At 46.1% G+C, this 14918-nt stretch overlaps 1 protein-coding gene across 3 annotated transcripts; it reads left to right on the top strand.

Annotated features, from left to right (window-relative positions):
• The first annotated feature begins 2729 nt into the window (after positions 1-2729).
• EDDM13 (epididymal protein 13) lies at positions 2730-14755 on the top strand. 3 transcript variants are annotated; one of them, XM_077130671.1, is made up of 7 exons: positions 3639-4185; positions 6023-6049; positions 6814-6840; positions 10200-10327; positions 12149-12186; positions 14448-14515; positions 14613-14755. In XM_077130671.1, exons 1-6 carry the CDS (start codon positions 3771-3773, stop codon positions 14470-14472), a joined length of 660 nt encoding a protein of 219 aa, XP_076986786.1. In that variant the 5' UTR covers positions 3639-3770; the 3' UTR covers positions 14473-14515; positions 14613-14755. The 3 variants fall into 3 exon arrangements, 2 of the variants coding, with proteins under 2 accessions (XP_076986786.1, XP_076986785.1); XR_013163248.1 differs by lacking the exon at positions 3639-4185 and adding an exon at positions 2730-3597 and having other exon boundaries at positions 14448-14755; XM_077130670.1 differs by having other exon boundaries at positions 14448-14755.
• Positions 14756-14918: the final 163 nt, after the last annotated feature.

The following is a 14918-nucleotide window of genomic DNA, read 5'->3' as shown; positions in this document are numbered from 1 at the left end:
CTAGGAAATCAGCTGTACAGGGGTGCCTCTCGTGGGAACCAATCCCTTCTCAAATCAGGGATACACGTGAGCTTGTCATGATGATGGTGATGGTAAGGATGATTTTTTGAGTGCTTTCTGGCTCTAGGCCCTGTACATAGCACCTTTTATGTATTATGTTTTTGTTCCCCAATTTGACCGGTTTTCTTTTTTTCATTGGAGAGGCTGTAGGTTTGCACAATATTCCCTACTGTTAACACTTTGCATGTGTGTGACACCTTTGCCACAAGGGGTGAGCCAATATTAGTATAATTATACAATTAGCTGTAGCCCACTAGAATTCTCTTGTTTCTGTTGTACAGTTTTATGGTGCTTTTTAATCCCATTACATATGTAACTTAAAACTTTCCATTTTAACCACATTGAACTATACAGATCAGGGGTATATGTAATTATACATTCACAATATTACTTATTCCTCACAAGACAGGCATATTCATCTCCACTTCACTGAGGCTCAGAGAGGTTAAGCAACTTGAGCAAGGTCACACAGCTCATTGGCAAGGGCTGGTTATGAATTGGGTCTGCCAGGCTCCACAGCTTAGCCACACACCGTGCTGGCTCCTGTTCTTCTCCAGACTCAGACGCCTTTTTTCTGAAGACCAGCTCTGACCATTTCATGATGCTGTCTCTGAAAAAGACTCTGTTGGGCAAATAGAAGTCACATACTGTTTTAGAATTTTCCAATAATTGTGGTAACATACACATCACATAAAACTTACCATTTTAAAGTCTGCAGTTCAGTGGGATTTAATATGTTCACAATGTTATGCAACCATCGTCTATACACTTCCACCCCCAAAGGAAACCCCGTATGAATTAAGCAACGTCTCCCCATTACCCCCTCTCCCCAGGTCCTGGAAAATCTAATCTCTTTTTTGTCATTATCGATTTGCCTTTTTTGAGCATTTCACATAAATGGAATCACACAATATGTGTCCTTTAGTGTCTGGCTTCTTTCACTCAGCAGGCTTTTTTTTTTTTTGGTATGCTTATGGTGGGGTCACATTTCATTCTTGTTCCATGTAAGTATCCCGTTATTGCAGCACCGTGTGTTGAATTTTTTGTTTGTTTGTTTTTATGAGGTTTCCTTGTTTGTTTTGGGAAGTGCATGGGTCTCCCGCATGGCAGGCAAGAATTCGAGCACTGAACTCCCTCGCACCCCTCAGCAGGCTCTTTTTGAGGCTCACCCATGTTGTAGCGTGTTGAGAACTTCACTCTTTCTTATTGTGACCGAATAACACTCCACCGTATGGACATTCAGCATTTGATGGAAGTCTGGGTTGTTTCCACTTTTGCCCGAGGTCACACACTCGTGGCCCACCTTCAAAGCCTTCTAAATTCCAGTCCTAATGTTCTCTCTGGTCCATGCTTCATGCCCAAGCTCCCTCTTACTCTGCCCCACTCCATGCAGAAGAGCTCCTGCATGAAAACCAACCTGAGAAACGATGCCTTCCTCCTTCACATCCACAGTGTGTGTTGTGATGCAGACGCAGTCCTAAATGCTTCACTCATAATCACCCTCAAGTTGTCAGCCCTGTTTTACTGAGGGAGACCCTGTGGCACAGAGAACGTGGGTGACCTGCTCAAAGCCACACAGCCGGTGAGGCCCAGGGAAGGCTTCCGGCCAGGCAGGCTGGCCCCAGAACCCGTGCTCTTAACATGACTCCATCAGGCTGGACGCAGCCCAGACTGTGAGGTCCCTGCCTCAGCCCCGCCTCCCTCCTTCACTGGAATTAGTAGTGTTCTGTTTTTAAGATGAAATTAGGCTCAGAGAGAGAGGGGATCAGAACTGACCAAGAGTGCGGTTTGTAGAATCAGTCTCGGTGGTGCTGCTTGCTGGTCCTGCAGCCTTGAGCCTCAGCACCTGAAAAGCGCCATCTCCTTATCTCTAAGATGATTCAGGACTGTGAGATTTAAACCAGCTCATGACTTAGAAAGGTTCTCAGCCAAGGCAATTCTGCTCTCCAAGGGACATTGGGAGATGTGAGGGGCCCTTGCTGGAGGTCACAGCTGGGGGGCGCTCATGGTACCTACTGGGCACAGGCCAGGGGTGCAGCTCCACACCCCACACTGCATAGGATGCCCCCACCAAGATTCACCTGGCCCCAAACCTCACTGGTGCCGAAGTAGCCATCATTCCTGTTTATTCTGGTCGCGCCTATGTCCCCGAGAGGCCCCTGTTCCCTCCTACCCCCACACCGTCCTCAGACAGCCCTGCAGGGCGCAGCACCTGAGCACTTGACCACATACTCATTTAGTACCAAGCCTGTGCTGGGAGCTCCCTGCGGTTTCAGCTCACAGATAGTCACGTGCGCTGGGTGCTTCCCTGTGGTGCTCCCATGCGCTGGGTGCTCCCATGGTGTAGACCCTCCCATGCTCTGGGTGCTCCTGTGGTGTAGACCCTCCCATGTGCTGGGTGCTCCTGTGGTGTAGACCCTCCTGTGCGCTGGGTACTCCCATGGTGTGGATCCTCACATGTGCTGGGTGCTCCCTATGGTGTAGAACCTCAGAGCACTGGGTGCTCCCCGGGGTGTAGATCCTCCCGTGCACTGGGTGCTCCCATGGTGTGGACCCTCCTGTGCGCTGGATGCTCCCGTGTGCTGGATGCTCCCCAGGGTGTAGACCCTCCCATGCGCTGGGTGCTTCCGTGGTGTAGACCCTCCCGTGCGCTGGGTGCTCCTGTGTGCTGGGTGCTCCCGTGGTGTAGACCCTCCCCTGCGCTGGGTGCTCCTGTGGTGTAGACCCTCCTGTGCGCTGGGTGCTCCCGTGGTGTAGACCCTCCCGTGCGCTGGGTGCTTCCGTGGTGTGGTGCTTCCGTGGTGTAGACCCTCCCACGCGCTGGGTGCTCCTGTGGTGTAGACCCTCCCGTGCGCTGGGTGCTCCTGTGGTGTAGACCCTCCCGTGCGCTGGGTGCTCCTGTGGTGTAGACCCTCCCGTGCGCTGGGTGCTCCTGTGGTGTAGACCCTCCCACGCGCTGGGTGCTCTCGTGCTGCTCCAGTGGTTTCAGACGCGACCCTCACGTGAACCGGGGGGTTGTGGTCCCGTGGAGAGAGTTTTAGGTCACACAGGCCTGGGTGTAACCCTCCTCCTGCCAGCTGTTGGTTTGGACTTAGATTCATACGCCATCTCCCTTGGACCCTGTTTTCACATGTGATAAATGGACATTAAGACCCTTTTGTGTGAGGATTTGATGATATGAAGCGAGGGTTGGCAAACGCTGGAAAGGGACAGGAATATAGGTTTGCAGCTCCATCTACGCAGAGCTGCCTTTGTGCTGTAAACGCATGGGTGTGGCTGAGCTCATTGCAGGTGGTGGGAGACAGCGCAGGGTCCATCAAGAAAGCGTGGTATAGCCACGCAGTTAAATATGATTCTGCCCCACAAAGGAGTGGCGTGCCGATCCATGCCACGAGGCAGGTGGTCCCTGAAAACATTGTGCTAAGTGAAATAAGCCAGACAACAAAAGACCACATTGCGTATGGTTCCATTTCCATGAACTAAACGAATCGACGAGACAGGAAGCTGAGTGCTGGTTGCCTGTGCCTGGGACTGGAGGTGGGCTGGGTGGGGGGTGGGAGGGACTAATGGGCACCGGATTTCCTTTTGGGGTGATGAAAATGTTCTAAAAGTGGCGCGATGGTTGTACAACTCCGTGAAAATTACTAAACACCGTTGAATTGTACAATTTAAGGGGGTGAACTGCAGGGCATGAGAATTATATCTCAACAATGCTGTGTAAGACAAAAAAGTACAGAGAAGCCACCATGAGGCGTGGGCTGCAATTTGTGGGCAGTGACAGAGAATATGTAAATCGCCTCCCAGGTAGGGACACTAAATTCGTGAGCTCTCCCACCAGCCCAAACCACGCAGGCCACCGATTCCCTCGTGTCCCACACTGCACGGCCCTCCGTGGGCCCACCCTACCCACGGCCGAGGCCCTAACTGCCCCCCAGACAACCGGGCTCTGGCTGCCATTTGCCCTCTTCTCCTCGTCTTCTGATCTCCCGTTTTTTTCCCTATGTATGGTCTGGTCTCACGGGACCCACGGACTCCACGCTGCCCACGGGTCTGCGACCGCGGCCTCGGCTCACCTCCCGCCACACTCGCAACGCTCCCTCTGGATGGCGGCACCAGAGATCCTCGGTGAATGGCCTGCCCAGCGTGCCAGGGCCTTCCTGCCAAACTCGTTTGGCAAGAACCCCATCTTCTCTATTATATGCTTGCTTCTCTCTCTCTCTCTCTCTCTCTCTCTCTCTCTCTCTCTCTCTCTCTCTCTTTGTGAAAAAATAACATGCAGAAAAAAGCAATGAATTTCAAAGCACAGCACAGCTATTAGTTGTAGAACAGATTTCAGAATTTGGTGTGGGTTACAATTCCATCATTTTAGGTTTTTACTTCTAACTGCTCTAAGATACCGGAGACTAAAAGAGATATCAATTTAATGATGCAGCATTCATATTCATTTGCTAAACCCGACCTTCTCTGTATAACTCCACCATCACCTTTGATCTTTCCCTCACTCTTTAGGAGTACTTGGACTATGGCCATTCTAACTTTTTCATGTTGAAGGGGCTGTTGATAATATAGGGTAAGGAGATGGAACTATCTGATGTTCTGGAGAGCCTGGGCCCTCTGCATTTCAGGACTTCTCTGGTCCAGGGACCCATCTGGAGGTTGTAGGTTTCTAGAGAGTTACTCTAGTGCATGGAACCTTTGTAGAATCTTTTTTTTTTTTTAAACTTTATTATTGTATGGTATAACATATATACAAAGCAAAGAAATAAAAAAGCAATAGTTTTCAAAGCACTCTTCAACAAGTAGTTATAGGACAGATTCCAGAGTTTGTCATGGGCTACCATGCAATCTTTTTTTCCTTCTGGCTGTTCCAGAATGTAGGAGGTTAGAGGGCTTCAATGTTTTTTATCATTACAATAAACTTTTTTCCTTTTTTTGTGGAAAAATAACATATATACAAAAAAGCTGTAAAGTTCAAAGCACAGCACCACAATTAGTGTAGAGCATATTTCAGAATTTGACATGGGTTACAATTCCACAATTTTACATTTTTACTTCTAGTTGCTCTAAGATACTACAGACTAAAAGAGATATCAATTTAGTGACTCGGCATTCATATTCATTTGTTAAATTCCATCTTCACTGAATAAATCCATCATCACCTTTTGCCTTTCCATCCCTCTCTTTAGGGGTATTTGGGCTATGGCCATTCTAAATTTTTCATGTTGGAAGGGTCTGTCACTGATATGGGTAGGGGATTGAACTACCTGATGTTCTGGAGAGGCTGGGCCCTCTAGGTTTCAGGACTTATCTGGACTTATCCAGGAACCCATCTGGAGGTTGTAGGTTTCTGGAAAGTTACTTTAGTGCATGGAACCCTTGTGAAATCTTGTATATTTCTCTAGGTGTTCTTTAAGATTGGCTGGAAAGATCCTGTTTGGGGTTTAACAGGTTATGATAGGTAACAAGGTCTACCTGAAGCTTGCATAAGAGCAACCTCCAGAGTAGCCTCTCGACTCTTTCTGCCACTAATACCTTATTTGTTGTACTTCTGTCTCCCCTTTGGTCAGGATGGAATTGTTGCTCCTATGGCACCAGGGCCAGATTCATCCCTGGGAGTCATCTCCCATGTCACCTGGGAGACGTTCACCCCTGGATGTCAGGGCCCACATTTGGGGGAGGGCAATGATTTCACTTGCAGAGTTGGGTTTAGAGAGAGCGAGGCCACATCTGAGCAACAAAAGAAGTCCTCTGAAGCAAGAATATTTTTAATATCTATAATGTGCCAGGACACATGAACTGAGGTCCCAAGGGAAGGAGCAAAGAAGTGGGGAGATAGAAAAAGTGGCTAGGAACCTAGAAGGATTTCCCAGAGGAATGGGGACACAGGCTGAAATTGTTGAACCTGATAATCTGGGGGCATTTATCATGCTGCCTTTTGAAATTTGTATTTTGTCTTCCTTAGGTTTGCTGAGTCTTCAAGTGTTAAATGGTAAGTCTGATGACTGTGCTGTTTGGCTCCATTGTTCATTGTTCCTCTCATGCACAAAATTACAGACATAACAGTTTTTTAAAAAATGTTAGGGCCTTTGGATATCATCAGGCTTTTCTCTCTCTGTCTTCATCATCATCAGTGGTTGAAATTTACTTATTTGCCCAGCAAATATCAGTGAGCGCTTATCCTGTGCCTAGCCCTGTGCTCGGTGTTAAAGATATGATAAGTAATGAAACCGACAAAAATTTATTTCCAAATAGAGCTTACATACATTCTTTGCGAATAGAAAGAAAAGTGAAAACAAGTGGTAGATTAAAAATCTGCGGGATGCTAGTGGGCAGTGGGACGGTAATAGAGAGGGGATCGGCAAATGCAGTGTGGAAGAGGCAGGTAATTCTCTAAACGGTGCACTTGAGTGATGACTTCAAGGAGGCGAGGGAGCAAAGCATGAGGATATCTGGGGGAAGATATTCCAGTCAAAAGGAACAGTGCGTGTAAAGGCCCTGAGGCAGGAGAATGCCTGGGATCAAGGGACAGAGGCATCCCGCTGCATCCCTTCCGTCCTCATCTGAGGCACCCAAAAGCATTGTTTAAAACTGGTCTCCGTCCATTTCAAAATTTGCTTACTATTTATTTTCTTTTCTCTCCCCCCTTTTCCTCCCCCTCCCCCTCCTCTCTCTCTCCCTTTTTCTCTTTCTTCCTCCTCTTCTTCCCTGTTCCTTCCCTTTCTCCTCCTCGTCCTCCTCTTTCTTCTTGATCAGAAGAGACGAATGACTGCAAAGGCGATGGTAAGTGCATGGCACCCTGACTCTTGGGCCTTCTGTCTTTTCCCATATGGGGGACCGTGAGTTCCTTCCGTCTGGGTTATAATCATGTGCTAAAGGAGGAGATTTCCAGTAATCAGGGTCAGGCTTAAATATTTTTTTAATTAACTTTTTTCCTTCTTTTTTTTGTGAAAAACAACATAAACAAAAAAACTATAAAGTTCAAAGCACAGCACCACAATTAGTTGTAGATCTTATTTCAGAGTTTGACATGAAACTGCCAGGCTGCCTTTTGAAGGGTAAACTAATCATGATGCTCAAAAGCCCTCAGTACTTCTCACGGGTGTCACGAGGACCCTGTGTGCCGAGGTCTGAGGGGAAAAACATCTTTATTTTCCCAGTTGCTGCCTCTGTTGACTGTTGAACCATCTCTTCCCCCACAGCAGCGACCTCAATGATACCTCAATCTAAATTCCAGTCTCGTTTGGTTTTTAAAATGTAACTGAGGATTGTAGACTTCATTATTCCGTTGGTTAGACATTCTCAGGTTCTCTTGGGGGTGACTCTTAGGCTTAATTTTTTTTAACTTTTTTTTATTAATTAAAAAAATTAACAAACAAAACATTAAGATATCATTCCATTCTACATATACAATCAGTAATACTTAATATCATCACATAGTTGCATATTCATCATTTCTTAGAACATTTACATCGATTTAGAAAAAGAAATAAAATGATAATAGAGAAAAAAAATTATACATACCATACCCCTTACCCCTCGCTTTCATTTACTACTAGCACTTCAAACTAAATTTAACATTTTTCCCCCTATTATTTATTTTTATTCCATATGTTCTACTCTTCTGTTGATATAGTAGCTAAAAGGAGCATCAGACACAAGGTTTTCACATTCTCAGAGTCTCATTGTGAAAGCTATATCATTGTTCAATCATCATCAAGAAACATGGCTACTGGAACACAGCTCTACGTTTTCAGGCAGTTCCCTCCAGCCTCTCCACTACATCTGGAACAACAGGGTGATATCTACTTAATGCGTAAGAATAACCTCCAGGATAACCTCTTGACTCTGTTTGGAATCTCTCAGCCATTGACACTTAGTCTCATTTCACTCTTCCCCCTTTGGTCGAGAAGTTTCTCCCAATCTCTTGATGTTAATTCTCAGCTCATTCTAGGGTTTTTCTCACTCCCTTGATGCTGAGTCTCAGCTCATTCCAGGTTCTCTGTCCCACGTTGCCAGGAAGGTCCATGCCCCTGGGAGTCATGTCCCACGCAGAGAGGGGGAGGGTGGTGAGACTGCTCGTAGTGTTGGCTGGAGAGAGAGGCCACATGTGAGCAACAAAAGAGGCTCTCTTGGGGGTGACTCTTAGGCCTAAATTTTAAGTAGACTTGACCTATCCTTTGTGGGGTTAAGTTTCCTATGAATAAACCCCAAGACTGGGGGCTCAGCCTATAGCTTTGGTTATCCACACTGCTTGTGAGAATATCAAGAATTCAACTTGGGGAAGTTTAATTTCTCCCCGCTCTCACCATTCCCCAAAGGGGGCTTGCAAAAAGAAAACAAAATTTAACCTAAATAGAAGGCAGGAAGTGATAAAGAGCAGAAGTTAATGAATAGAAAGAAAATGCACAATCAATAAATCGACAGAGCTAAGAGCCATTTCTTTGAAATGGTTAATGAAAGTGGAAGCCTCTAGCATGACTGATAAGGGAAGACTGGAAAGTGCACACATGTTTGGTGTCAGGGGGAGAAGGAAACATTATCACAGATCCTGCAGTATCAGAAAGATGATCTGTTTGAAAAATCTTATGCTGATAAAATTAAAAGGGAAATGTACAAAACTCTAGGAAAACATCAATTACCAAAAGTGAAGCAAAAAAGATATAGAAAAGCTGACTAGCCCTGTATCTATTAAAGAGATTTAATCTGCAATTAAATAACCTTCCCACATGTATGCAAAAAAATTCCAGGGTCAGATGACTCTAATACTGAATTCTTCCGAACATTTAAGAAAGAAATTACATGGTCCTCACACAAAGACTTCCAGAAAATGAAGAGCAGGCAACATTTCCCAATTCATTTTTTAAGGCCATGCAGGCTTGACACAAAAATCTGACAAAGATAATAAAAGGAAAAGAAAGGAACTTTTAAGGTTAATTTGTTTTACAAACATGGATGTAAAACTCCTAGAGAAAGTGTTGGCAAATCCAATCCAGCAATGTATATAAAAAATCAACACATTGAGTTTATTCCAGTAATGCAAGGATAGTTTAATATGTAAATATCAATCACTATAATTCTCATCTCATTAACATAAAGAAGAAAAAAGCATATTATCATCTTAATAGATAAAAAAGAATGTAATATTCAATAGTCCTTTATGATTAAGAAAAACAAACATCAGAAAACCAGGAATAGAAGGGAACATTTTAATATGATAAAGAGTAGCTACAAAAACCTACAGGGAGCAACCTATTTAATATAAAAATATTGAAAGCTTCCCCCAAGATCATAAATAATGAGACAAAGATGCTTGCTATCATCACTCCTATTCCACATTATTCTGCGTGTAATATCCAGTTCAAGTCCTATCCAGCCCATAAAAAGGGAATACAGGTTACCACAACTGAAAAGGAAGAAATAAACCCCTCATTATTTACAGACAATGTGATTGTATACTTAGTACATTCCTTTTCAGGGAGGTAGTGATGGGAAAGGGCTTCTAGGGGTGCTTATGATATGCTGATAATCTTCTGTTTTTTCATTTGAGGTCTGGTTAGACAGGTATGTTTATTATGTTAGAAATTGAGTTTTCCTGTGTGTGATACTCTAATAAAAAGCTCAAAGTGCAAAGAAGAGGGAAAGGCTGTTTGGGCGACCTGTGCACTATATTAGGTTTGAAACAAGGCAACGGCATTGACGGATTTGGGTTATGGGAAGATCCTTCTGGAACCATGTGGAAGACGGCCTGAGGTAGACAGGTTATGGAGTAGGAAGCTAATGAAATAATTAAGAGGCCTGCTGACAAGGCTGGCACCTTGGGATGGCGAGGAGCGGTGGTTCTGTGGAAATGTGGGAAATAGAAGGGTCGTGTTGGGCCGTGTTTGGAAGTGAGGAGTGGGCAAGCTGAAATGATTCCTGGCTATTTGTCTGGGCTGGTGGGAGTGTGGCAGCAATGTCATCAAGATGGGAGCACCCAGTGAGAACTGTGTGTAGACCAGAATTCAGGAGGCAGATTGAAATGTGGGCTTGGAGTTGGGAGTGGAGGACTGTGCTGGAAATGGGGATTGGAAATGACAGAAAGTTTGAGAACTGGAAAGGAATGCCTACACTGTCAATCCTTTCCCTTGGGTTCTCCCCAGTGAAGCCTCCCTCAGCTACCATGACTACCAAAACACCTGTTCTGAAGAAAACGAACAATTGGAGCATGTTGAAATGTGCCTACATGATTGCCACGTTCCTGTTCGTGTCCTACAATAAAGGAGACTGGGTAAGGAGGAGCCGGCACTCGAGGCCATGTTACCCAAGGAAGGAGGAGGGTGATTGGAGGGTAAGAGTGGAAGGCAAGAGAAAGAGGAGGGCACAAAGAAGGGAGGAAGGGAGCGTGAGAACTGCCAAGTAAGTAACGGTAGAAGAGGAGAAACCCTTCTATAAAAGAAACTCTTCCTTTTCCCTCCCTCCCTCCTTCCCTCTTTCTTCCATCCCACCCTCCTCCCTTCTTGCTCCCACCTTCTCCCCCTCCCGCTTTCCTCCCTCCATTCCCTCATTTCAGCACACAAAGGAGGTTCTTAAGGACTGAGTCCTTTACAGGTTGCTGGGGACTCTAATGAATAAGCAGCCTTTAAGTAGGTAATAATTTTTGCGAGGTAGACAACCATCAGAAAAGATGGACAGACCACCCAGTGGTAGTATTTCAAAGGAACCTCTGGGGCTGTGCTAGTGTAGAAGGTGGGTGGCTTCTATCCCAGGCTAGGGGATGGGGGGACTTGCAGGAGGTTCTTAAAACCTCCACTTAGTCTAAAGGATAGGATAGAGTAAGTCCGCTGAAGAGGGAAAGGGGGAAAATGTTCCAGGATGAGGGAACATCATGTGCAATCGTTCACAGGTATAAGATAGTAGGGGAAAATGCAAGGAAGGGCAAGCAGTCAATCATTTATTCATACGTCAAATATTCATGTGCATAGCAGGCCCTGTGCTAGGTACTGGGGACTCAGAGGAGAACAAAACACAAGATCCCTGAGCTCACAAAACTCATGATTTAGGCAGAAGGACAGATAAGAAACAAGTAACAAGCTGCAAAAGGGAACTAAATCAGGGCAATATCATAGAGCATGTAGGGCGGTAGGCTGCTTTACCTGGGGAGGTGATATTTGGACCAAAAGATCAGTGAGTAGAAGGAGCATGCCTTGGGAGTCACTTGGGGACAACATGTTTGCAAAGCAAACACGCAAGTTGAAGACCCTTGAGGCAGGAGAGCACTGGGGTCTTTGAGGAAGCAAAAGCAAACCTGTGAGATCTGAAAGGATTAGAGAGAAACCAGATCACACAGTGGTCTTTAGACCATGAAAAGAACACAGATTTTATTCTGAGTTTGTTGGTGAGCCATCTGCGACTGTTGTTTGTGGAGAGTGGATTGGATCAGGCAGGCGTGGAAACAGAGATGGAGAGAAGGAGGTCACGTGGTTAGGGAAGGAGATTGGAGGTGACGGTGGAGGAGAGGAGAAGCAGATGGTGTAGGGATCTAACCTGCAAATAGAACAATGATGGTGTGAGGGGCAAGGGAAATGAAAGGACCAAGGGGAGAGTACAGGCTTTGGCTTCAGCCCTTGACTAGAGCAGTGGTTCTCTACCAGGGGTGATTTTGCAACCCCACCCCCACCCCCGCCCCCAGAAGACATTCGGGAACATCTGGAGATGTTTTTGGTTGTCACAATGCTGGAGAAGGGAAGTACTCCTGGCATACAGTGGGGAGAAGCCAGGGTTGCTACCAGACATTATATATTACACAGGACAGGCCCCCACAACAAAGAATGATCCAGCTCAAAATGTCAATCGTCCTGAGGTGAGAAAGCCAGGCTAGAGATTTCTGTTAGTATCACTAACAGAGATTGGGAAAACCGGTTGGGAGATGGAGCAGAGCATGAGACCAGTGAGAGGTGAGGCTGAATGGACCACAGGCCATGGGACTTCACAACAGGGAGAGAAAGGAGGAGGAAAGGAGTAGAGGAAAGGGAGGGGATGGAAACCAACCAGCCTCACCTGAATTGTTTCTTCCATTGTTCCTGGTTCACTCCTTCGTCACCTTCCCAAGTGTTACTGCCACTACTGTAACCCAGATTTGGATACCAGGTATGTTATGGCAGGGAAGGGGGCTTTGTCCATCACTGAGGGGGGGACTTCACCCCAATTCTGGATTGGCTTTGGGAGGAACTGCCTAGTGTGAAGGCAGGATCTCAGGTGGAGAAAACTCATCACCTCTAGCTCCCAAGCCACTGTTTGACAAGGCCAATGAAGAGAATTACAAATGCCGGAGTTGTGGAGAGATGGACGAATTCATTAATTCATGCAATGCAATTTTTTAAAAATTTCTTTATTGTGGTAAAATATACCTAATATAAAACTTACCACTAGTGACAAAACACATTCATAATTTTGTGCAATCACCAGTAGCTAATTCTAGAACATTTTTGTCACCCCAAAAGCAAACCCCTTCCCCATTAAGCAGTCACTTCTCATTTTCTCCACACTCTCAGAGCCTGGAAGTGAGTACTCTACTTTCTGTATCTATGGATTTGCTTATTTTGGATATTTCATGCAAATGGAACCATATGATCTTTTTGTGTAGCTCCTTTCACTTAGCATAATATTTTCAAGGTTCTTCCGTTTTAGTAGCATGCCTCAGATTTTCATTCCTTTTTGTGAGAGAATAATGCTCCGTTGTGTGAACAGACCACATTTCTGTTGATCCATTCATCTGTTGATGGATATTTGGGATGTTTAAATGTTCTGACTATTGCGAATAGGGCTGCTATGTACATGCTTGTACAAGTTTTTGTTTGAACATGTTTTCAGTTCTTTTGGATATATACTCAGGAGTGGAATTGCTGGGTCATATAGTAATTCTGTGTTTTAACCTACTGAGCCCACTCAATAAGTGTTTATGAAGCTATTATGGAGGATTATGATGAATCCTGGATTCAACAGGGACCAGGGAGGACGTGATTCCTACCCTCATGAGGGTTGCATTCTAGTCGAAGGAGACAAAAATGAAACAAATGAGTGAATGATTACAGATGATGTTTAACTCTACAGAGGAAGAGCCCAGGATGCAATGAAAGAGAAAACAAGAGCCCTAACATAGATTGGCAGGTGGTCAAGGAAAACTACCCTGGGAAAGTGACATTAAAGCAAAGATGCATAGAATGAGGAGTCATCAGGCAGACAGAAAAATGGACAAAAGAGATTTCAGGTGGAGGGTCCCCCTTATGCAAAGGCTGTGGGATGGAAAGGAGCTTCCATGTGCCCGAGAGAAGGACGGAGGCTGGAGAAGAGGGAAGGGTGGGGAGACTTGAAGAATAGTTTCGGTTTTGAAAGGAGACTGAAAATAGGCATTTGTGGAATCCCTGGGCGCCCCACAATATGTCATGAAAGCACCTGTCCCATGTGACCTGGCATGGATGCTGCCCATGGGTCTCAGGATGTGGACTCTTCCTGCTTCTCCAACCCTGCCTCCACATCTCTCTTCCCCTCCATCCCCAGCCACGATCCATGTAAACTATCTGTGACCCCCCGAGAGCCCCACCGCTCCCCTCTCCTCTGTGCCGTTGCACGTCCGGTCCCTCTGCCTCAGGTAGCTTCATTGCCGTGTATTAGACCCTCCTCAGTCCTCGGCTAAGCAGAGCTGCGGTTGGGAAGCCAACAGGAGAGGGCAGCTGAACAAAGCGAATGGCGTTTCACATGCTCCGCAACATTATTTTTAAGACTAGTCACACTGTTTTTTTTAATTTTTGTATGATGGTGTCTGCCTGACCCATTAGGCCAGGGCTCAGCAAACTTCTCCTGTCGAGAGCCAGACAGTAAATGTTTTTGGCTCTGCGGGTCATACCGTCTCAGTCGCGGTTGCTCAACTCTGCCATTGTCGTGCAAACGGCCATAGAGAATACACAAATGGATGGGCTGTGTACATCTACCAATGAACGGATAAAATATGACATATCCATACAATGGAGTACTACTCAGCCACAAACAGAAATGCAATTCGGATGCATGCTCCAAGACGGATGTTGGGGCGGTGTCACAGAGAGGGACTGGAGGGGACGCTCCTTTTCCCGGGCTGGTCAGAAACGACTAGGGGGTGTGGGTGCTGAAAGACGAGGAGGGGCCCGTGCATTGAGCTCTGATCCAGGGGGCGGCACAGCCTGGCAGGTTGGAGGCACAAAGTGGGGGTGCGTGGGTGTTGAGGAGGGTCAAGGGAGGTGACGGTGGGAGGAGGTGGGCTTGGGGCAGGTACATGCAGAGCCCTGCAGGCGCTGAGGCGAGGGGTCTGAGGATGAGTGAATTCATAGCCAAAAACACAGACGTGTTTCTCTCTTCTTGCTTCTCTTCCTTAGAAACGACCCCTGCTGTTTGTTTTAGCGATTCATCTAAACTCAGCCTTTGAAAGTCTTCCATCTCCCAGGTATTCTTATTCCTAAAGAAACTGCCCTGTCCCCTGGACGGCTAATTTAGAGCGTAAAGAATTGAGTCTTTCGAGAAATAACACCTGTCTCCCCGAGGCATGGCGGGAAGGCTTCCCCTGTACCATGAGGAGATGGGCCCTGAGAGCAGCTGAGAGATCCTCCACGGCGAAGCCCCCCACCAAATTCTCTTGCAGACCCTTTTCAACCCCTCCTCACTGTTTCTAGAATAAACTGCACACTTGTTGAAGTGGCTGAAGGGTCAGTTCTTTCAGTCACTCGACACTGAGAATTAGGGTGGAGGGGACTTGGGGGATCCCCACTGGGGCAACAGGGGTCTGAAGATGTAGCTGCCACAAGAGTAAGCTGTGTCCAGCCCTCCAGCTGCTTATAGTGGAAGATGTC

Source organism: Tamandua tetradactyla, chromosome 16 (genome assembly GCF_023851605.1).
Source record: "Tamandua tetradactyla isolate mTamTet1 chromosome 16, mTamTet1.pri, whole genome shotgun sequence".
Lineage (NCBI taxonomy): Eukaryota > Metazoa > Chordata > Mammalia > Pilosa > Myrmecophagidae > Tamandua > Tamandua tetradactyla.
Note: the sequence above shows the minus strand (reverse complement) of the source record. Positions and strands in the feature narration are given on the sequence as shown.